This window comes from Mercenaria mercenaria, chromosome 15 (genome assembly GCF_021730395.1).
Source record: "Mercenaria mercenaria strain notata chromosome 15, MADL_Memer_1, whole genome shotgun sequence".
NCBI lineage: Eukaryota > Metazoa > Mollusca > Bivalvia > Venerida > Veneridae > Mercenaria > Mercenaria mercenaria.
This window is the reverse complement of record NC_069375.1, coordinates 8,233,459-8,258,161: the sequence shown is the minus strand read 5'-3', so window position 1 is coordinate 8,258,161 and position 24,703 is coordinate 8,233,459. Positions and strand designations below refer to the sequence as shown.

General features: G+C 35.8%; 1 protein-coding gene across 5 annotated transcripts in view; it reads left to right on the top strand.

The window, feature by feature from the left end:
• LOC123534907 (uncharacterized) overlaps positions 1-24,703 on the top strand; it is a 233,292-nt gene that overhangs the window by 82,852 nt on the left and 125,737 nt on the right. For 4 of the 5 annotated variants that reach the window (XM_053524488.1, XM_053524487.1, XM_053524489.1 and 1 more), the window contains 4 exons: positions 3,353-3,500; positions 5,378-5,573; positions 8,122-8,178; positions 22,720-22,828. In XM_053524488.1, the coding sequence (XP_053380463.1) occupies positions 3,353-3,500; positions 5,378-5,573; positions 8,122-8,178; positions 22,720-22,828 (510 nt within the window). The remainder of the gene's footprint in view (positions 1-3,352; positions 3,501-5,377; positions 5,574-8,121; positions 8,179-22,719; positions 22,829-24,703) is intronic. The other variant, XM_053524491.1, reaches the window with a different exon arrangement.

Sequence of the window (24,703 nt, the reverse complement as noted above, 5' to 3'; positions counted from 1 at the left end):
GCCAAGTTCAATAAATAGCCAAGTCAGCCTAGGCACTTCAAAATTATGGCCCTTGAATTACAGAAAATCGCTCAGGTCTTGGGCACATAAAGGACCCATATACTACTAATGTGAAAAGTAGTATATGGGTCCTGTATGTCCCCAAGATTTAATCATGTCAGATGATTAGGCAGTTGAGGTCTTGGTACATAGTTGACTCATATACTACTATTCAGATGATTAGGCAGTTGTGGGAGACATGTGCCTTTCTCAAAAGCAGCTCTAGTTTTAAACTTTTAAAGTATTAATTATTACCATGGAAAGACTTGAAACATGCATGTATAGAGTTGCTTACCTTGTACTTGCAACAAACTACCATCTGAGAGTGAGCACTCAATTTAACTCTAGACCAAAAGACCATCAACCAGATCTGTTGGAGGAAAACACCAATGATGTTTAGATGTCATGAAAATGGTGTAATTCCCCGGAGGCTGTAGTTGTCAGATTGGAGTTTATCTCCAGATACAATTGGCAAAGCCTTAAGCAGCAATTGTGCTGTAACATTTCAAGAAAGCAATCTTACGTTTTTCTTCAGAGGAATGTAAATTAGGGAATTTTTAAGCAGTTAGATCTATTGATATCTTTTGAAATAAGGAGTTTAAAGAAAAGTAAGTTGGACATGATTGTAAACAAATATTTTCATTGGGGCAAACTCTAAAGAACATATTAGTAAACAGCTTGCATCTTTCAATGAGGCAAACTTTACTGAACATGGTATAGATCAAATGCATCCATTTTGACAAACTTTACAGAACTTGAAAGGGGCCTTCGTGGCCGATCGGTTAAAATACCAATAAAAGAAATTGTCCTTTGTTTCATATAAAATTCAGCTTCTTCAGACCAATTTTGTTACAGTTTCTAGATTTTCACTCCGTCGTAGACCTAATTACCACAAGATATCCATACATTTGCTTCAAGAAAACGAAAAGAAAAAGGGGTGTTGAATAGTATGCAGTGAAATGCAAGTCAACTGAAGTCAGGTACCCTCATATTGCCGCGTTTCAGAAAGCGGTCCGCAGAATAAACACCCTACTTTCGTTTTCAAGTAAACAACTCGAAAACATGCGAGTATTAGCATGAAACCTGTCCTGTTTTATGTAAAATTCATTCCACGAGTGAAATAATGCCCATTTGGCCCCCGATTTACGTGCAAATGTGCGAAAAATGGAAAAATTAGGTTCTATTTATTAGGGACTTCTTTCGACTACACCACGGAAGCACATTTTGGACCGAATTACTGCATTATAACCTATAAGAGATATCTTTTTATCAAATTTCATAACATTTTCATCTCTATTTTCAAGAAAGATGTAATACCGAACATGTTAACAAGTTTCATTGTGAAAATTCGAGATTTTAGAGAAATATAGACATTTAAGTGAGGCCACCCCTACCCATTTTCTGGGCTAAATTTAGGCTCTATGGTCGCTTCATTGTAAATTTTGGTAAAAGTTTCACCTGTATGCATCATTTTTCACTTTGATTCTGAAATATCATTCATTCCATCATGAATATGACTCAAATGGACGGATTTTGTGCATTTTCACACATTCTGGAGACAAAATATTGGCCTTTCTATTGCAGAAATTGCTGCCGAAATATGCGCATCTACTCAAAATATGGTCAAAATTCAAAATTTTTCAAATCTAATGATTATTTTGCATTGAAAACATCATTTTATAACATATACAATCGATTTATGACTATGAAGACTAATTGTGATGTTTTTCGAGAAAAGTCTAATTTCAGCTCTTATAGGCTATATACCAATAAAAGAAATTGTTCTTTGTTTCATATAAAATTCAGCTACTTCAGACCAATTTTGTTACAGTTTCTAGATTTTCACTCCATCGTAGACCTATTTTCCACAAGATATCCATACATTTGCTTCAAGAAAACGAAAAGAAAAAGGGGTGTTGAATAGTATGCAGTGAAATGCAAGTCAACTGAAGTCAGGTACCCTCATATTGCCGCGTTTCAGAAAGCGGTCCGCAGAATAAACACCCTACTTTCGTTTTCAAGTAAACAACTCGAAAACATGCGAGTATTAGCATGAAACCTGTCCTATTTTATGTAAAATTCATTCCACGAGTGAAATAATGCCCATTTGGCCCCCGATTTATGCGCAAATGCGCGAAAAATGGAAAAATTAGGTTTTATTTATTAGGGACTTCTTTCGACTACACGACGGAAGCACATTTTAGACCGAATTACTGCATTATAACCTCAAAGCATACAGGGAGGCAAACTTTACGGACCATGATATAGATCAAATTAATGCATCCAGGAAGGCAAACTTTACAGAATAAACCAAATGCATACAGGGAGGCAAACTTTACAGACCATGATATAAATCAAATTAATGCATCCAGGGAGGCAAACTTTACAGAATAAACCAAATGCATACAGGGAGGCAAACTTTACAGACCATGATATAGATCAAATTAATGCATCCAGGGAGGCAAACTTTACAGAATAAACCAAATGCATACAGGGAGGCAAACTTTACAGACCATGATATAGATCAAATTAATGCATCCAGGGAGGCATACTTTACAGAATAAACCAAATCCATACAGGGAGGCAAACTGCACAGAACATGTTAGTAAACATATACTCCCACTGAGATGTGCATTCTTCCCACTGGGGTCAAGGTCAAAGTCACTGTTTCTAAAGAGGGAAAACTGGATCTGCCCAGTAGCTTCAGTTAGGAAAAAGGTATCCCAACAAAGCTCTAAAAGCTTTCCTAGAGGTCATGGTTTTAGTTATATTTTGTGTTGTTGGGGTCAAGGTTAAAATCATTATTACTCAAAATAGAAAACAGATTTTGTCAGGATAACTTCATGAGGTAAGTAGACAAAACCTGGCAAATAGGTAGCTTTCATAGAGACCAATATTCTTGGTTGCATGTTTGGTAACTTGCGTCAGGATCCAGCTGGCTTACGGAAGGTCGGTGGTTTTACCCAGGTGCCCGCTCGTGATGAAATAATGCACGGAGGGGCACCTGGGGTCTTCCTCCACCATTAAAGCTGGAAAGTCGCCATATGACCTGATTTGTGTCGGAGCGACGTTAAACCCAACTAAATCAAATTAAATCATTGTTATTAAATAAGAAAAAAATGGTTTTAAACAATACATTAGGTAGGAATGAGAACTTGCAACCAAATTTGACACAACATATAGCTTTTGTGGTGACTAAAAGTTTTGGAACATTTCTGTGCTATTTCAAGTTTAAATGGGTTTTGTGTTCAAAGTTTTGAGCATATTTATGAACTTCTATTTTAACTGTGAATTTTATTTTGTGTGTTTTCAGTAGTGAGAGAAAGGAGCATGTGTTTACTGCCGAGAACCATGAATCTATGATGATATGGTTGCTAGGGCTACAAGCTAAGAGAGATCTACACTCAAAGAAACTTAGCAGCACACAGTCCGGGAATGAAGAGGAACATTCATTTAGTCCAGTAAGTATTCTATACAGTATGGTATACAGTTTTATACAGTATACAGTGAAACATTTGTTTCATCATGTATGTATTGTACACAGTGTCAGAATAAGATTTTTTGTTTTTGTTGGGTTTAGTGTGGTACCAACACAGTCAGTTTAGGTCATATAGCGACCTTCCAGCTTTGATGGTAGAGGAAAACCCCAGGTGCCCCTCTGTGCGTTATTTAATCCCAGGCTGGCATCCAGGTAGAAGCACCAACCTTCCGTAAGCCAGCTAGATGGCTTCCACACATGAAGAATTAAAGGCCCTGAGTGATACTCGAACCTATATTGGTGAGTGGCAAGTGATTTAAAGTCCCAGCAGAATGAAGAGGAGCATCCATTTTGTCTTGGAAGTATTGTACATTATGTGGAAGTGGAAAGGTAAGTATTGTACACGAGGTGGGAGGAAAATCCATTTAGTCCTGCAAATATTGTTCATGGTTTTGGAATGAAGAGGAACAATTTTATGCTGGAAATATTGTACACAGTCGATGGTCATGTTGTATCTGTTCTTAATTGTCAACTATTGACATAATGATGCTTTACCTGGATACCAGTTTAGTAATTGTTTAGTATACCATTTCTTGCACAAAAAATGTTTGATGACGTAACTGCTAGATATTGAGTAATGTTATTGTTAAGAATCTTATTTTCAGACCTTGAGACAGGAAGATCTCATGCAGTTCATTAACTCAGATTGTCAATAACTGTAAATAATTAAAACCAGCAGACACCAGAGTTATCGGAGTTCTAACTAGTTTTTCATTACTTTATTTGAGCTAGATTATGTGTGTGTTCGGGCTTAACGTCTTTTCAACAGTCGCTAGATTAAGAAAAAAGTTTTAAGCTTATTTAATTCATTCAAGAGTCCGGATTGATGTGCAGTCCTTACTTACAGCGCAACCATGAGATTGACTGAGATCTTATCCATATGACTAGCTCTCCTTAAGGCAATGAATTATAAAAGTGGACATTGCGTTTATCTGTGTTTGCACTCGCATAGTTAACATCAGAGACATGCAGTTTGGCATTTAGGGTGCAAAGAGAGTGGGGTTGCGAGTGGTGGTCTGTAATTCTCCCTGTGAGGGGCATGGTGCCCTGTGATGTTATTTGTGTGGAATATTTTGTTTTTAGATACATGTAGAAACATTTAAGGAATAATTTTAGCAGGTTCTTGCACAATTTTAGGGGAAGTATGTCAGTCTGTCCATCAATTAACTCTTTAAAGGATGGGTGGATATAGTTCATTTTTGGTACACAGGTATAGGGTCATGAGATACAGGTCAAGAGTGATTTTGGTTACATTCCACTACCTTCTGCCTGTTATGGCCCCTTTTTCAACCCTTAAATTCAGCAAAATGTCAACGCCTGTTTGATAATTCATGAAAAGACAAATGGATTGAATTTATGTTTTGGTAGACAGGTACTTGATTATATAATGCAGGCTAAGTTTGATTTATGTTACAATCCACTAGTTTTTGGAGGACTTGTGGCCCCTTTTCAGCTTCAAATGATAACTCTTGAATGGATGAATGATTGAATTCACTTTTAGTACACAGGTATATGGTCATAGAATACAGGCCAAGTTCAATTTAGTTAAAATCTACCACTTTTTGGTATAATTTATAATGGCCCTTTTCTGACCTATGATATTGCAAAATGCTTATGTCTGTTTGGTTAGACTGAATTGATCTTCTTCAAGAGGAAAATGTACATTTGACCAAATCACTGAACAAAAAAGTAACAATTTGAGTGAAATATAGTGCATTTGTAAAAGCAGTGTTGGTTGTTTGTTTGTCACATTCTGCCATATCATACATACATGGTGCAAGCTGTTATTTAACATTTCAGACAGAACAGGATTATGAGAACTTAGTAAATAAACCCAGCCTGTATATGACATATGATCAACACCATGAAAATCTACAATATGACAGAAGCTGTAGGTCGTCCATTAGTTTGACTCGCAAAGGGTTCCATTGGGAGAAATACGGAAGTCGCAAAACGGGCGAGTCTGTAGACTCTGGAATATCTGCTTATAAAAAGAGTAAGTGCAGTTTGGAATTGTTTACATACCAGTATGATATGTCCATCCCTTTGAGAGAGTTTGGAATTGTTTACATACCGTACTATGATCTGTCCATCCCTTTGAGAAAGTTTGGAATTGTTTACATACCAGTATGATCTGTCCATCCCTTTGAGAGAGTTTGGAATTGTTTACATACTTAAATATGATCTGTCCATCCCTTTGAGAGAGTTTGGAATTGTTTACATACTAATATGATCTGTCCATCCCTTTGAAAAAGTTTGGAATTGTTTACATACTCAAATATGATCTGTCCATCCCTTTGAGAAAGTTTGGAATTGTTTACATACTTAAATATGATCTGTCCATCCCTTTGAGAAAGTTTGGAATTGTTTACATACTTAAATATGATCTGTCCATCCCTTTGAGAGAGTTTGAAGTTGTTTACATACTATGATGGACCAATGTTCTAGTAGTAAAATGCTTGACTGTCCAGAGGTCCGGGGTTCGAATCCTGGTCCAGGCACTGGAAATTTCTGAGATGCTCTTGAGTGTCTGACCTAACTAAGAGGCCTGTACTATTTCTTCCCAGGAAAGACGGCTTTGTGTGTATCACTCTGTCCCTCTGGTCAGATCGCTCTGTGTCTGTACTAGTAGAGGATGAATTTCGCGCCCTGTGTGGCTGCGTTTGATATATGTAAAGCGCCTTTAAACATGTTTATCATGAAAAGTGCACTATATAAATATGGTAAAATAATAATAATAATAATAATAATATGATCTATTCAGAGGGTTTAGAGTTGATCTGTCATATTCTTTGAGAAAGTTTGAAGCTGTTTACCTGTTAAGATCTGGCAATCCCTGTAGGCTTGTTTGAAGCTGTTTACCTGTTAAGATCTGGCAATCCCTGTAGGCTTGTTTGAAGATGTTTACAGTTGATTAGCTCTGGTGGCTTCTGTTTGAAAAATTGTAAGCTAGTATTATGTGGTAGGGTCTCAAATATTCAAGCATGTTGACAAAATCAAGTTTCCGATCAATAACTAAAGGACACGTGTCTTCCAGGCCCCACTTCATATGATTATAGATGACTCTTATAGTTTTGAAGGTCTGTAGGTCAAATGTCAAAATAATGAGCTTGACATTGTTACCTATTGGGCTTCAACATTCTAGTTTTTTCCAGGTATTTTTTTTAGCTCACTTGAGCACAAAGTGCTCAAAGGTGAGCTTTTGTGATCGCCCTGTGTCCGTCATCCGTCCATCAGTTGTCCATCGTCGGCAATAATTTGACTGTTAACACTCTAGAGGTCACAGTTTTGGTCCAATCCTAATGAAACCTGGTCAGAATGTTACTCTCAATAAAATCTTGGATGAGTTCAATATTGGGTCATCTGGGATCAAAAACTAGGTCACCAGGCCAAATCAAAGGAAAAGCTTGTTAACACTCTAGAGGTCACAATTTTGACCCAATCTTAATGAAACTGGGTCAGAATGTTACCCTCAATAAAATCTTGGACGAGATCGATATTGGATCATCTGGGGTCAAAAACTAGGTCACCAGGTCAAATCAAAGGAAAAGCTTGTTAACACTCTAGAGGTCACAATTTTAGCCCAATCTTAATGAAACTTGGTCAGAATGTTACCCTCAATAAAATCTTGGGCAAGTTCGATATTGGGTCATCTGGGGTCAAAAACTAGGTCACCATGTCAAATCAAAGGAAAAGCTTGTTAACACTCTAGAGGCCACATTTATGACTGTATCTTTATGAAACTTGGTCAGAATGTTAATATTGATGATCGCAAGGTCCTGTTTGAATCAGGGTCATGTAGGATTAAAAACTAGGTCACCAGGTCAAATCAAAGGAAAAGCTAGTTTTCACTGTAGAGGCCACATTTATGATCATATCTTAATGAAACTTGGTCAGAATGTTAATCTTGATGATCTGTAGGTCACATTCAAATCTGGGTCAGGTAGGTTCAAAAACTAGGTCACCAGGTCAAATCAAAGGAAAAGCTTGTTAACAGTCTAGAGGTCACAATTTTGGCCCAATCTTAATGAAACTTGGTCAGAATGTTACCCTCAATACAATCTTAGACAAGTTTGATATTTTGTCATCTGGGATCAAAAACTAGGTCACCAGGTCAAATCAAAGGAAAAGCTTGTTAACACTGTAGAGGCCACATTTATGACTGTATCTTCATGAAACTTAGTCAGAATGTTAATCTTGATGATCTTTAGGTCAAGTTCGTATCTGTGTCATGTGGGGTCAAAAACTAGGTCACCGGGTCAAATCAAAGGAAAAGCTAGTTAACACTTTAGAGGCCACATTTATGACTATATCTTAATGAAACTTGGTCAGAATGTTAATCTTGATGATCTTTAGGTCAGTAGATCAGGTGAGCGATACAGAGCCTTCATGGCCCTCTTGTTTAGGGGTGGGGGAGGAGTCATAAGATCTGGCCAGATTGCCTTTTTCTGCAGTATTTTTCATTAAATTGCTTAACAAGGGGTTGATACTTGCCCAGGATATATCTTGTTATTAAGACTTAATGTGTCCTTAATTCACAACAGATGATGTGGACAAAAATAGTAATAATAGGTCAAGATCACTGCCACCTCTCATTGAAGGTATGACATCCTTAGCATTTTGTCTAATTTGTTTCACCTTGCCTGGATGTAGTAAACATAGAAATTAAAAAGCTTAAAAACTTGTTCCATAGATTACCTCTAGACATGGACCATCAGCCTGTAAGAACTAAATGTTTCTTTTTTTGGTGTCTTTCAACTTTTGAATGAAGACCACTTATTAGGTCAGAATATGTTTTGTCTTTGTTTGAACATTTATTTTGTACTTTGAAAAAAATGACAAGTATTCATTCACATAGGTGAAATAGGTTAGATAAAAGGACATTTATATGTATATGCATATGTGTAATCACTATATATAACAGTCAGTCCTGTCTTTAGGTAAGCATGTAGACAAATCTAGGCTAGTACATGTAATAGAAAAGTCTGGTCTGTTACAGGTGATAGGGTACACAAACTTTACTACCCGGCACCCGCCCGCTTAGCTCAGTAGGGAGAGCGTTGGTCTACGGATCGCGGGTTCGCGAGTTCGATCCCCGGGCGGGGCGTATGTTCTCCATGACGATTTGATAAAAGACATTGTGTCTGAAATCATTCGTCCTCCACCTCTGATAATTCATGTGGGGAAGTTGGCAGTTACTTGCGGTGAACAGGTTGGTACTGGTACAGAATCCAGGAACACTGGTTAGGTTAACTGCCCGCCGTTACATGACTGAAATACTGTTAAAAAACGGCGTTAAATCCAAAACAAAAACAAAAAAATTACTACCCGGCATTGCACAGGTGATTTGACATTTAATTTAAGCCTTACTACCTGATCTTTCATATATAGACAAATTTACTGTCTGGCCAGGTACAGGTAATGAAGCAGGCAAATGTTAATACCAGGACAAGTATGTGTAACAGGGTAGACAATCAAATCATAATACCTGGCCCGGTACAGGTAGTGGGACAAACAAATGTTATTACCTGAACAAGTACATGTTACAAGGTAGACTGTCATATTACCTGGCCCAGTACAGGTAATAGGGTAGACCTAGCTTACTCAGGGTAAGTGCAAAATCCTTGACAGAAAAATTATAGGGAATTTTTAAAGCAGAATTGACTGTATTTGGAAGGGTGTAATGGTAGAAGTTATAGAACTGTTGCAAGTTTTATACTCAATACTTGGTTGTGGAAAAAGTTTTGTAATGATAGACCTGGGTAAAGGTGTGCAGTTTGACAGTTAAAAGAGAGATACAGGTTTCCAAACTGAAATAGTGCAGAATAAATAATGATAGAGAAACATTATTTTAGCTCTCTTGAGCACAGAATGCTTTGCTGAGGGTGACCTATTAAGATCAAACTCTGACGTCGTCTTAAGTGGTCTACAGTTTCATTGTTAACACTCTAGAGCTCACAACTTTGGCCTGTTATTAATGAAACTTGGTAAGAATGATTCCATTATAGATGGTGAAACAGATTTAAGCAGTATATAATGAACTTTTCATTTTTTTATATGCCTGTTTTGTAAAAACAGAATGATGTGTTATATGTTGGTGTGTACTTGTCTGGAGCATAACTCAGTAACTATTCAAGATATTGACTTTAAACTTGGCATATAGGTAGGTTGCAATGAGTCAGCATGCAGTGCGCATGAACTAGGTCTTTGGTTAAATGGTCAAGGTCACAAATGGAGCTCAAAGGTCATATTTAACCCTCATATTTCTTGTATGGAGCATAACGTAATAACCATTCAAGGTATTGACTTCATTCTTAGCATGTAGGTAGATGATAATGACACAATAATTATGCAGAGCTCATGAACAAGGCCTGTAGGTCAAATGTCAAGGTCATAGTAAGGTCAAACCTGTTGGTGGTATTTTGTGTCAAGAGCATAACTTAATAACAATTGAAGGTTTTGACTTCAGACTTGGCATGCAGCTAAGTGGTGATGAAAAAAATGTGCAGAGGACACAGAGTGATCTTGGTTAGCAGGTTTAAAGTCCAAGGTCACAAACTTAGTTCAGATCTGTCCGTTGTATTTTGTGTTTGGAGCACAACTTCAAAACTCTTCAAGATATTGACTTTGAGCTTGGAATATAGGTGGGTGATTATGAGTTGATTTGAGGAGTACAACAATCTGCATTACTCCCCTATCCCCAACTGACCTCCCACATTAACACACAAACACCCCCAATAAAATGACTTTTAGTTTTGGGGAGGGCAACACCCACCAGCCACATTACACCCCATCCACCCTACCCAGCATAACCCTGCACCCCCCCCCCAACCTTGCCTGCACCACCCACAAACAAACAAAAAAAGAAACTTCTTAAGTCTTGAACCAGGTAGTTAGGTCAGAGGTCAAGGTTATGTTGCCTTAATTCCAGAATGATTTGAGTCAATTTTTTGCCACATTTAGCTTTCATTCTGTCCAAGCTCTACATGACCGTGATATCTGTTTCCTTGTTGAACTGTTTTAAATATTCTGAACTCGAAAGCCACGAAGTCATGAATTCCTATATTTATAAGCGGTTATTATGGAAACTAGCAAAATCCTCATAAATGTAGAAAAAAAGTCCAGGAATTTTGATTAAGGGAAAGACAGATATAATATTTCTTCATTAAAAGATGTGTGTTCCTTTAATATCATCTTCCGCTAAATTTATCGTTGCATATTGTGAAATTATAAATATTCGTGGGGGATTCATTTTTTGTGAATTTCCGGGTTGCAGCAATCCTCATGATTAAGTCCCAACAAAGAAATGAAATTCCCATTAATTTTCTCCTCTGAAAACAAAATTCACTAATTTATATTCCCAGGGAAAATCTGTTTGGCCAAAACAACAAAATGTTATGCTCATGAATGTATTACTTTGACACTGTAGATAAAAACAATATTTTTCGCCCACAGTTTGGTTGAAATTTTTCAAAATGTTCATTTCCACCAACTTTGGCATAGAATGTACACATTACACTGAAAAATGATAAAGTGGATAAAAATGAAAGTTAGATATTGTTAAATATGTAAAAAGAATGTACATTTTCTGCATAATAGCAAAAGTGTTACGTTTACAACCATTTGCACAATATTTTAGGTTATTTATGAGAATATCTTGCAAAAATCTTATGTCAATAAGTTTGAACCACTAGTCATTTTCAGAGTACTCACTTTTTTATGGATTTTTGAGAAAAATTATTTTTCTCCTAAAATGTGTGAGGGTGTCTCTTTAACTACTCTGTAAAAACTACTATGAAAATCACTGAATATTAATTTTTAGCTCACCTGAGCACAAAGTGCTCAGGGTGAGGTATTGTGAACGCTCACCGTCCGGCGTCCGTCCGTCCGTCCGTCCGTCCACACTTTTCTTTAAACAACATCTCCTCCTAAACCAACAGGCCAATTTTGATGAAACTTCACAGGGATGTTCCTTGGATGGCCCCCTTTCAAAATTGTTCAAAGAATTGAATTCCATGCAGAACACTGGTTGCCATGGCAACTGAAAGGAAAAACTTTAAAAATCTTCTTCTCAAAAACCAGAAGCCCTAGAGCTTAGATATTTGGTGTGAAGCATTGCCTAGTGGACCTCTACCAAATTTGTTCAAATCATGACCCCTGGGTCAAAATTGACCCCGCCCCAGGGGTCACTTGATTTTACATAAGAAAATCTTAAAAAATCTTCTTCTCAAAAACCAGAAGCCTTAGAGCTTAGATATTTGACATGTAACATTGCCTAGTGGACCTCTACTAAATTTGTTCAAATCATGACCCCGGGGTCAAAATTGACCCCGCCCCAGGGGGCACTTGATTTTACGGAGGAAAATCTTCAAACAATTTCTAAAAATAAACCAGAAGGCCTAGAGCTTAGATATTTCACATGTAGCATTGCCTAGTGGACCTCTACAAAATTTGTTCAAATCATGGCCCCCGGGTCAAAATTGACCCCACCCCAGGGGTCACTTGATTTTACATAGGAAAATATTTAAAAAATCTTCTTCTCAAAAACCAGAAGCCCTAGAACTTAGATATTTGACTTGTAGCATTGCCTAGTGGACCTCTACTAAAGTTGTTCAAATTATGACCCGGGGGTCAAAATTGACCCCGCCCTAGGGGTCACTTGACTTTACATAGGAAAATCTTCAAAAGTTTTCTAAAAATAAACCAGAAGGATAGAGCTTAGATATTTCACATGTAGCATTACCTAGTGGACCTCTACAAAATTTTTTCATATCATGACCCCCTGGGTCAAAATTGACCCCGCCCCAGGGGTCACTTGATTTTACATAGGAAAATCTTCAAAAAAATTCTAAAAATAAACTAGAAGGCCTAGAGACTAGATAATTGACATGTAGCATTGCCTAGTGGACCTCTACAAAATTGTACAAACCTTGACCCCCGGGGTCAAAATTGACTCCGCCCTAGGGGTCACTTGATTTTACATAGGAAAATCTTAAAAAAAAATCATAAAAATAAACCAGAAGGCCTAGATCTTAGATATTTGACATGCAGCATTGCCTATTAGACTTTTACAAAGTTTATTCAAATCATGACCCCTGGGGTCAAATTGACCCTGTCCCATGGGGTTACTTGATTGTACATAGAAAAATCTTCAAAATTTTCTAAAAATAAACCAGAAGAGCTTAGATATTTGACATGTAGCATTGCCTAGTGGACCTCTACAAAATGTTTTCAAATCTTGTTTTTAAAGTTACTTAAAGAAAATTTCAACTATATTTTCTCATAATTCTTTTGATTGATTTCTGTTATGATCTTTTGATCTTTTGACCTTGAAGACTTGTCCTTAAGTGTAATGATAACAGGTGAGCGATATAGGGCCATCATGGCCCTCTTGTTTCATTTTGAAATTTCCTTATTGTTAACGTCAACTAAATAAGTTATTTTTGATAGTGTTTTAAATTGCTTACCGCAGATACCCATGTATAATGTGCACCCGTGTATAACACGCACCCCCGATTTTCGCCCAGAATCCTGGAAAATAACATTTTTGGTCAGTTTTGATGTAGATTGCAAATGAAAGTAGGATTTAACATCGACACCAGTAATAAATTACCTCTGCAGCGTAGAGCGGAATCGGTCAGGGAAAGTCCCATGGGTAAAAAAACTGCGCATTATACACTAGTATCTACAGTAATAGATGAATTGTCTGCTATTTTGTCCCCTGTTTTGATGCTTTCACTGTGATATTGTCATATTTTAACAGTTAAAGAATCTGTTGGAGGTTGATGGAATTTAGACCTGTATCTCCCTTTACATTGCATGGTAACATTATTTTTCCATTGATTAAAAGGAGCTTGAATGAGTTTATTTTTCTAAGGTACTCTAGAATAGTTACATATATTCTCATGTATGCTTTGCTTTGTCTGTTTCTGGAAATTGATTTAAAATCGTTCAAAGGCTTTTTAATATACATCCTACATATCATTTATGAAGTCAGTACTCGTAACCTTTAGCCTGCTTGCGGCAAGCGATTTTGCCTTCACGACTAGTGCAGGGAAATATTTTCTTGCATATCGCTATATATCAGATGAGTATTGGCAGCCATGGTGCTCTTGTCAAGAAAGTTGTTCAGTACATCTTCATAGATTAAGAAATACTAAAGGGGTAAGTTCACTAACCCTACTATTTTGCCCTGTAATTTCAAATACAGTAAATACTTTAAAAATATCATTCCCGTCTTCTTTCAAATAGACTAACCTTAGAGCTTCTCAAAAACATCAATAGATCAGTTCTATCCACAGTATGTGAATATCTACATCGCTTCAATCCAACCCTAGTTTCGCCAAAAAACCTGAATTTTCGCTATTTTTCATTGTTCAGGTGAATAATTCAGTATCAGTGCATCCGTGTACCAAAAAAATATTTGTATCAGTGAAAGGTTAGTTAAATACCAACAAAATGGTGTATGTATAAGTTTGGTACACAAATGCGCTGATGCTGTCATTTGATAAAATACGTTTCAAGGTGGAAGGATCGGAGCAGAAAAATGTCTGTACCCCACCCACCTGATTTATTATAAGCTCATCTGTAAAACATGTTCGTTTACCAGTGAAACACTCGTCATCACATGCCTGTTAGTGTTTAAACGTAACATCCTTTCTTTTCAAAAGTTGAACACATAAATATAATATTAAGAACTCCAATGAAAAATATTATAAGAGCCTGTCACGGACGTAGATCTACAGACACGATATAAATTCAAGCTTTTAAGCATGCATTTTCGTTTGGTTATAGAGCAGTAAATATAAATTCAAGCTTTTAAGCATGCATTTTCGTTTGGTTATAGAGCAGTTTGTTTACAATTACATGAAAGTTTTAACACAGTAACGTTTCTGGTGACGCAAAAATATAACGCCAATACGTAAATTTCTATAAGCACGTGGTCATTAATGAAGAAGCATTACTGAAGGCATGTGCAGTTTTCCTGCCAAAATACAAAGAAGAAATGTCTGCTTCCGGTTCTATCAAGACGGCCCGATATTTATGCATATGCATTCTTTTATTATTCACGTTTCCATCTTAACGTTCACATATGTAGGTGTGTTCAACCAAACCTTAGGAAAATCTTCCGAACAATGTACTGAAATATGGTTTCGGAAGAATCATGTCGAGTCATTAAAACATACACGTATCATGCCCCGACGCCGATAAGACTTGTCTTTTCTTTGGACATGATTTACGGAAATTTTGTCAACCGGTTTTAGAATAATAATTTCACACAGTACATGTTTTAGTAAATTTGTTTTAAAGGCACTGACCTCCAGATCGTACGACAACAAAGAAGAAAGAAATAGATATCAGAAATCTATTGCTATAGTTCTTAAGATTTTAAAACTTAGATACTGACATATTATGTTCTAGAAACACCTAAGAATTAATTGATTTTGTGATTTCTTTCCATTCAAAATATCGGTACAGTGTAGGTAAACTGCCTTTATATTTATTTGACGACCATTACGCGCTTATTTCTCAGTGGTGTATTGGTCTGGACCGCAGGAAAACTTTTATTGCCGCGGCGGCCCGGGTTTGATTCCTAACTCGAGCATGTTTTTTTTTCTCTCTCTATCTTGATTTGCATTTTAAGACAGATTAGAAACAAAATCTCGTGTTCTTATATTCAAAATATGACCAAACTTTAAGCTATAATCTCGAGGTCAGTGCCTTTAAATGGCTAAACGTTAAAGTAACAACTCGTGATCTTTTTTGTCCACATTCTGTTTAACGTATAATGGAAATAATTAAGAATGGTAATGTTAAGGAAACGATATGACATATTACGCAAGTCACATTTATTTTACTTCATCTTAAAATAAGTTTTAATTTTTTTTTCTTTTTACGATGCTGGCTTTGTCATTAATACTTTAAACTGCATTTATGATAAGTCTGTCTATCATTTGCATTGATTTGTGGGCAAAATATGATTGGAAACTATTAGAAGATAAGTTCACCTTGCAAATCAAATGTGCACGTGGCTTTTATCTTTTATCATGCTCATCCTAAATCATGCAAGTATTTTAAAGAAATTTATGTTCACTATTTTTATAGTTTTACTTTGCAGTGATATGCATGTGAATTAACTGCACAATTTGACAGAAAAATAGATAAACCGCGCATGAACAGTTTTAAATAGTTCAAATACATGTAAGGCCACATAAAGTAACAATAAAGTTAACATTTGCGTAATACTGCAGTAAATATGATTGTGAGCGACATTAGTGACTTCCCATAATTATAAAGGAGAATTACTGTTGGGAATACATTGTATTATGATGTTGGTTTTCTTATCGACTTACACATTTTCTTGTAAATAAGGTTTCCAAATCGGCTAGTGCTTCACAAATATATTAAAATACCCGAGGCAAATATGTTCTTAATATGGATGATGACTATATGTTATTTACGTCGGCATCGGATAATGAAATCGGTACCATTTATTTATTAACATACGATCTTAAGTGGAATCTGTACGCCCGTTTAAAATATTTGTGTGAGCATGAAAAAATTCGACTGACCTTCATGCAATTTTTTTACTCAATTCACGTATGTTTTCGTTTCGGCCTGCCTCAGTTTCATTTAGCTTCATTCTATATCTTTTCACGGCGTATGAGAAACATCCGTCACTGGTGGCATAACAAACGTCACATGCCGCACAAAAGTTGTCAGAATACACGAGTGTGGATGAAAGGTGGGAAAAATGGAATTATCAATCGGTCTTCACGGGTATTATTGAATTCTATACAAGTGCGAGATATCGTACATAATCGGTGACACGATTCTATTACGTCAGGAAATGTTGATGGACAAACTTTTGGCGATTAAGGACGCTGACTGTAAATTCAACGGGAACGAGACAGAAAAATGAAATATTTAATGAACAGAAATAAAAACTATAATATTTTTTTTTTACATCAGTGATGTAAAAATTGCGTTCCATGTATCGCGGTCAGTAAAGTAGCGACTTCTAGTTAAAAAGAAAGGAAAATATCCGTAAGTTATTAGGAGAGGTGATCAATCACCCACCCATCCATATTTTCAATATTTTTACAATCAACCCACCACCCATAAAGATGAATTTTCTGAGGACCACCACCCATAATTATGATTTTGTGATGGACCCCCCCCCCCCCCCCTCTCCCCCCCATAATTAAGATTTTTCGATGGACCCTACCACCCGTCAATACAAAATTCGATTGCCGTCCGACACCCCCTTACAGTTAATTCTGGAATCGCCCTAATTTCATTTAAAATGTAAATAAGTACAAAAATATCTTACAATGTCATAAAATGTATACCCCGATAACGAACACCATATAAAACTCAAACAAATTGTTTTTCCGCTGGAAATGACAGACGACTTAGCCAATTAGAAATATATATTAGTTTTACATGCGTAACTGTTGGTAGTCCATCTGACTCAGTGGTAGAGCGCTCGCTTCACGTACTGAAGGTTCTAGGATCGAGAAAAACAGGTATCTCTGAGTGAAATATTCAATGATATTGACATTGTTGTTACCATGACAACATCAAATTATTTGACTGTCTGCTATTTTACAAATTATTCTGATAATTATTTCATGACAAGTTATAGTCTGCTTAATTTTGTATAGAGCATCTACTGTTGTAATATCTAGAACTAAAAGAATGTTTTGTCTCAAATATGCATGGTTACCATAGCAACATAGCCTAAGATAGGATGGAAATCGAAGTAACTTGCATTTCATCAGTGTTGTGTTGTTAATGTTTATAACAGCAGTGTTTGTTGTTTAGTAACACATTATTAAATGCCAATTTTGCAGTAAAAACGGATTTTAAGGTAGTTAGCTTTGTTGCCATAGCAACCATTATGAAGTCCTTCAGCTGAAAATGAGTCAGGTATTTGAACAGAATATATATTGCTCTATCATATGTGTGTAATTTATCTATTTCTGAGATTGGGCTAATTTTGACCATTAGTGAACTTACCCCTTTGATTATAAAAAAATATTGTAAACAAAGTTGAAGTTATAAGGATATTGCTGACATGGACCAGGATGTGTACTTCTAACTTGAACAAATGACCACAAATTAAGAAATAATTTATAGCAAAAGAGTGCTTTATCACTATTTATGCTAGATGGGCAGTTATACGTCGGACGTAATAATTGCACGAGGGCGCAGCCCTAATGAAATTATTTGCACGAGGTATAACCGCCCGAGTGATAAATAGTGTTAAAACACTCCTTTGCTATAAATTATTTCGATTCTAATATGTCCTTAATCTAAACAGTAGATAAAATATGAAGCGCTCTTTCTTGGTCGCAACAAAAACTTTGACGTCACCGCACGTTAACGTGACGTCATTCTAGCGTAAGAGTGTTTTAACAGAGACAAGCATATTAGAATAAAATTTAATGTTAGATAATTGTTTTTAATTGGTACATTAAGTTTGTAGCAGATACATTGTTTTTCAAAGTGATAAAAGTTTGGGAATTTTTAGCTATTGTTTAAGTAACGACAACAGTTGAGCATATCACATAGTCTATGAATGCAAGTAGCAAGTTTGATACATGGATACAGCATTATCTTCTTTTAGTGTCTAGAACACTGCCTTGGTTAACTGACCACAGTGGAATATAAGAACAGTATGAAAAGAGTACAATTCATGCAACTTTGGCCAAAATTGGCCCCCATTAAATGCAAAAAACAACTAAATTTCCAAAAGGGGCTAAAACAAGTTTACAAGATATTCATTTGAATCCTTTTTTGTGGTAGATTTAAGATTTTAAACTTAGCCCATATTTTGAATTTCATCTTTTTGCATTTCTTCCTTGGGGGCCAGTTTGAACTAAAGTGACACAACACACACCTTTCATCAAACCAAAGCAATCTGATCTGCTTTTGGCAAAAGTTCCAGTAGTCAGAAAGTTTTCATCTTCTGGAAATTTTCAATTAAATTCATAAATCTCAGAAAAATGATAGCTTTATAATATCTTTCAAGGATTTTAACATTTTGATTAGAAAATCCTCGACTTTATGTTGCTCTCTAGATTTGAAAGTTTGGAGAAAATAAAGAATTGATGATATAGCAATTTACAGTGCAGTTTTATTGAAAGTGTCATTTAGTTTGCTATGGAAACAGTTTAATGATAGAGGAAAGCTTTTAAAATTCTTCTATTACAGTAATAATACTTGAGCTGGAAAGGTTTTCTGCTGTGTGACATTCATTTTCCATTGTCCTTTTGCTAAAAGTAGAATTTGATCCTCTTGACCTAACGGGATAACATTTAATATGTTACAGTTAACCAGAAATCTGACAGCATGTTTTCTGGGAAGTCTGTCTCTGGGGCCCTATTTTTATGGAACTTTGTTTGCAGAAGTCAGATATTGCAGCAAATTGGATTATTGTCTATCAGAAGTGGGAGAGGTTATGTATCGAGAAGTTGGGAAATGTTTGTCAAAAATTTAAACATGTTTGTTAGCATGAAATCAAATTATTTTGTGTTTTTTAGCTCACCTGAGCACGAAGTGCTCAAAGGTGAGCTTTAGTGATCACCCTGTGTCCGGCGTCCGTCGTCGTCCGTCGTCCGTCCGTCCGTCCGTCGTCAACAATTTGACTGTTAACACTCTAGAGGTCACATTTTTGACCCAATCTTGATGAAACTTGGTCAGAATGTTACCCTCAATAAAATCTTGGACGAGTTCGATATTGGGTCATCTGGGATCAAAAACTAGGTCATCAGGTCAAATCAACGGAAAAGCTTGTTAACACTCTAGAGGTCACATTTTTGGCCCAATCTTAATGAAACTTGGTCAGAATGTTACCCTCAATAAAATCTTGGACGAGTTCGATATTGGATCATCTGGGATCAAAAACTAGGTCATCAGGTCAGATCAAAGGAAAAGCTTGTTAACACTCTAGGTCACATTTTTGGCCCAATCTTAATGAAACTTGGTCAGAATGTTACCCTCAATAAAATCTTGGACGAGTTCGATATTGGGTCATCTGGGGTCAAAAACTAGGTCATAAGGTCAAATCAACGGAAAAGCTTGTTAACACTCTAGAGGTCACAATTTTGGCCCAATCTTAATGAAACTTGGTCAGGATGTTACCCTCAATAAAATTTTGGACGAGTTGGATATTGGGTCATCTGGGGTCAAAAACTAGGTCACCAGGTCAAATCAAAGGAAAAGCTTGTTAACACTCTAGAGGTCACATTTTTGGCCCAGTCTTAATGAAACTTGGTCAGGATGTTACCCTTAATAAAATCTTGGACGAGTTCGATATTTGGTTATCTGGGTTCATAAACTAGGTCACCAGGTCAAATCAAAGGAAAAGCTTGTTAACACTGTAGAAGCCGCATTTATGACTGTATCTTCATGAAACTTGGTCAGATTGTTAATATTGATGATCTTAAAGTCCAGTTTGAATCTGGGTCATGTAGGATAAAAAACTAGGTCACCAAGCCAAATCAAATGAAAAGCTAGTTTACACTGTAGAGGCCACATTTATGACCATATCGTAATGAAACTTGGTCAAAATGTTAATCTTGATGATCTATAGCTCAATTTCAAATCTGGGTTAGGTGGGGTCAAAAACTAGGTCACTAGGTCATATCAAAGGAAAAGCTTGTTAACACTCTAGAGGCCACATTTATGACTATATCTTCATGAAACTTAGTCAGAATGTTAAACTTGATGATCTTTAGGACAAATTTGAATCTGCGTCATGTCGGGTCAAAAACTAGGTCACCAGGTCAAATCAAAGGAAAAGCTAATTAACACTGTAGAGGCCACATTTATGACCATATCTTAATGAAACTTGGTCAGAATGTTAATCTTGATGATCTTTAGGTCAAGTTTAAATCTGGGTCAGATGGAGTCAAAAACTAGGTCACTAGGTCATATCAAAGGAAAAGCTTGTTAACACTCTAGAGGCCACATTTATGACTGTATCTTCATGAAACTTAGTCAGAATGTTAAACTTGATGGTCTTTAGGTCAAGTTCGAATCTGGGTCATGTCGGGTCAAAAACTAGGTCACGGGGGTCAAATAAAAGGACTAGCTAGTTAACACTTTAGAGGCCACATTTATGACCATATCTTAATGAAACTTGGTCAGAATGTTAATCTTGATGATCTATAGGTCAAGTTTAAATCTGGGTCAGGTGTGTTAAAAAACTAGGTCACTAGGTCAAATCAAAGGAAAAGCTTGTTAACACTCTAGAGGCCACATCTATGACTGTATCTTCTTGAAACTTAATCAGAATGTTAATCTTGGTGATCTTTAGGTCAAGTTTAAATCTGGGTCATGTGGGGGCAAAAACTAGGTCACCTGGTCAAATCAAAGGAAAAGCTAGTTAACACTTTAGAGGCTACATTTATGACCATATCTTAATGAAACTTGGTCAGAATGTTGATCTTGATGATCTTTAGGTTAATAGGTCAGGTGAGCGATACAGGGCCTTCATGGCCCTCTTGTTCACAATTGTATCAGATTCAGCAGCATTGGCTGGTTTATGTAAAGCTGCCAGGTATTCAGTCCTGGAGGAGACCTTTGGTCTGTCAGATGAAAGGATGAACTTTTAACCAATATGAGCAATAATGGTTGAAAGGAAAGGAAAATAAAGATGGAATTAATTCATACATGTACAAATTTGTTTTTTCTGGTGTACTGCAGCACTGTCTATAACTCCTCATAGAAGAGTGGCAAAATAGACACTGGCTGAGAACCAGTAGCTTGACAAAATAAGCCATACAAGTGTTGGGAACCAGTACTTGAACAAAATAACGTTTTACATTTATTACCTTCTTATAAATCATATAACAAAAATGAAACCTACACCTCATTATTTTTTTAATAGACATGAAATTTAATGCAAGAATTATCTACTTAAAACTGCTAAAAATGTACATGAATAACACTGAAATAAATTGGTTATTACACATGTTCGAAAACAATAACATCAGATTGTAAAATTTCAGTATTACAATTTTAAAATGTTTTAAAGGCATATTGTGTTGTTTATTGCCTGAAAATTGCTGCTGAATGGTTTTGAATAAAAAAAAAAAAAACAAGGAAAGAGACAAAATGCTGCATACAGTTTGAAGGGACAATCATCAATGCCCTGAAGAATACTACATTGCATTGGTAGGCCAAAAGAGTATCACTGATGGCTTACTTTTCAGACATTTGAAGACAGTAACATTCAAAATATCATTTTGAAAGAAAAGAGCTCTTTATATGGATCATGCATCACAGTTTAGTGTCACATTTCATCAATACCATAGGAATATTATATAAACAGTTCTCATATATTTGTAGGAAGGTGTAACATAGGACATAAATTGGTAATGATGAGCTGTATTGATCGGGCCTGCTTGATAATGACAATGTTATAATGATATTTGCCCATTTTAGTGGTAGTGATGTTGCTTTAGAAATGGTAGATAAATAATGTTCATGATCTGAAAGTGGCAATTTAAGTATTCCGTTTCAAAAAGTATGTCCTTATCTATCATATTTTCAAATGTCAGCAGAATAAGACCTGAAATAAAGATATTAGAGCACTTTTCCAAGTATTTTTTTACACCCCTTGTACATGTTAAATGAACTGAACTGGATTTAAACCTAACTTGAGCTGCGCCATGAGAAAACCAACATAGTGGGTTTGCGACTAGCATGGATCCAGACCAGCCTGCGCATCTGCGCAGTCTGGTCAGGCTCCATGCTGTTCGCTTTTAAAGCCTATTGGAATTGGAGAAACTGTGAGCGAACAGCATGGATCCTGACCAGACTGCGCGGATGCTGCTGGTCGCAAACCCACTATGTTGGTTTTCACATGGCACGGCTAACTTATTTTTGTTGTTTGTCTGTGTCTGTTTTATTGTTAAGTCTGTTTCAGTTCATTGCATTAGTTGATGTTCTTGCCAACTTGTATCCCTACATATCCAAGTGTTTGAAAAAAATATTTCCAGGGAAGGATTATTTTAACAGACCTAATTTTGTGCAACAACAGTTAAAATAATTTACTTTCCATTTGAAGGAAATGTAAATGTTGACAGTGTTTGTAAGCCAGCTAATATGTTTTGAATTTTGAATTTCAGGATTGGAAGCTTCGAGGAGTTTTCCACTGAACAATTTTGCTGCACGAGATCTCGTACACAGCAAGCATCTGGCAATGTCTCATTCCCTACAGTCTATTGAAAGTGACAGGTAAATATTGTGCTATTATTCCCTTTGTTATAGTCATGATTTCTGAGCATGTTTTAAATGTGTTTTAAAGGGAATTCCTATAGTTTTTTATGCGCATCTTTCTGCGCAGCCGACACTTTCTATGGAAAACTGAAGTGAAGTCAACATTTGTTGAAACATGTGACTGACAATCTTAAATATGAGGAATCTTGACTGAAAACATTTTTGATAAGTTTTATCAGTAATCAAATGTTGATACTGGTTTATGTTGCATTGACAAGTATCATGCCTGACAGGTATCTTGCAATTTTTGTGGTTGTGTTTCCACGTTGCATTTTAGTACAAAGACAGTGTTGTTCATATAATGTAAGACAATTGACTTAGTACTGATAAGACAATATCACATTTCAGAATATTTAGTATTCAATTATAGAAAGAATTAAGAATTTTTAAAACTTTTTTATGACTTCTAGCATATATACATGTAATCAGTTTGGTCAGGTTTGCACCATTTTTCGTCCGAACAGGTGTTGTATTCAAGCGGTCTTAACATAAAATTTAGCCTGGTGACCCATACATTTTAAGCCATTTTTATGCTCACAATACAATTATTTATACACAAGAAAAACAGGAAAAAATTCTATGAAAGAGTTTTTTCAAAATTTAAAAATATATTCTTCTTTATAGGTATTTTTCATTGAAAAACGTTCACAAAAGTGAATATGAAACAATATTATTTTTTCATTTGTACCCATTATTGTAAGGATATAGTATTACAAATATGACTATGATATCAAATAAGTATATAATAAAATCTGTAATAAAAATAAATCTTATCGTGCTGTCTTGATGTATATTTTGGTCGGTATTTACAAAAAAGCAGAAAATTATGAAAATGTTGAAAAATCGCTGGCAGTTTCAGCAATAGTGGGTGAGTTCAAAACAATTTTTCACAAAAACAAGCCTGGTGACCCATTGTTTTTATTTGTTCATTGTTTTCAGCACTAATTTTCCTATCATATATGTGAATTTGAAAAAAATCTATGAAAGGAAAAAAAATATAGGAATTCTCTTTAACAGGACTAAAATCCTGCATGATACAAAAAACTTAAAATGACTTAATGCTTTCTCAGTAACTGTTTTGCTTTCTGTTACAGAAAAAATGTTTGCCTGAAAGAATTAGCTTGATAATCACTGTATTAAAGTGTAACAGTAGTTATGATATATCTATACATTGAAGATTTGGCAGTTTTGTTGAGCATTCATACATTTCCACATTGACATCAATATCAGTTTTTTTTCCCTTTGAAATAGCATTGACATTGCTTTATAGTCCTACCCGGTAGCATTTTCTGAAAAGGTTTACATTATCTCCAACTCCAGATGAGCTTAGAGAGAGAAAAGTCATTTATTCCTGAGAAGAATCAAACCCTTTTTACAATAGATTGGATTTTTTCATCATTCATGTTTTGCAATTTTACATGAACATATTCACATTGTCCAGAATTCACATGTTGTCATTGGTTACACTTCTGACTATAATGTAGATTATTGTTGTTCTGCAAGTCTACCCTCTATTCTCTTGTTAAACATTCATTAGCAATTTTCTAATTAATAGTGAAGCATCATAACAATGGTAATACTGACTATGTCACAGTGATGATATACACTTAGTGAATGGCTTAACGGTCAATAGTTAGATCTGTTGCTTGAGGTCTGAAGCCATTCAGTAATTGTATATACTATATTATAGTGATAATGTGAAAGTAAACATTACAGTGTTGAACTGTTTTGAAAGGTTACAACTATAAAACAAGAGGACCATGATGGTCCTGAATCGCTCACCTGTCCCCACATGACCCAGTTTTGAACTGAGTATGACGTCGTTTTTTTCTC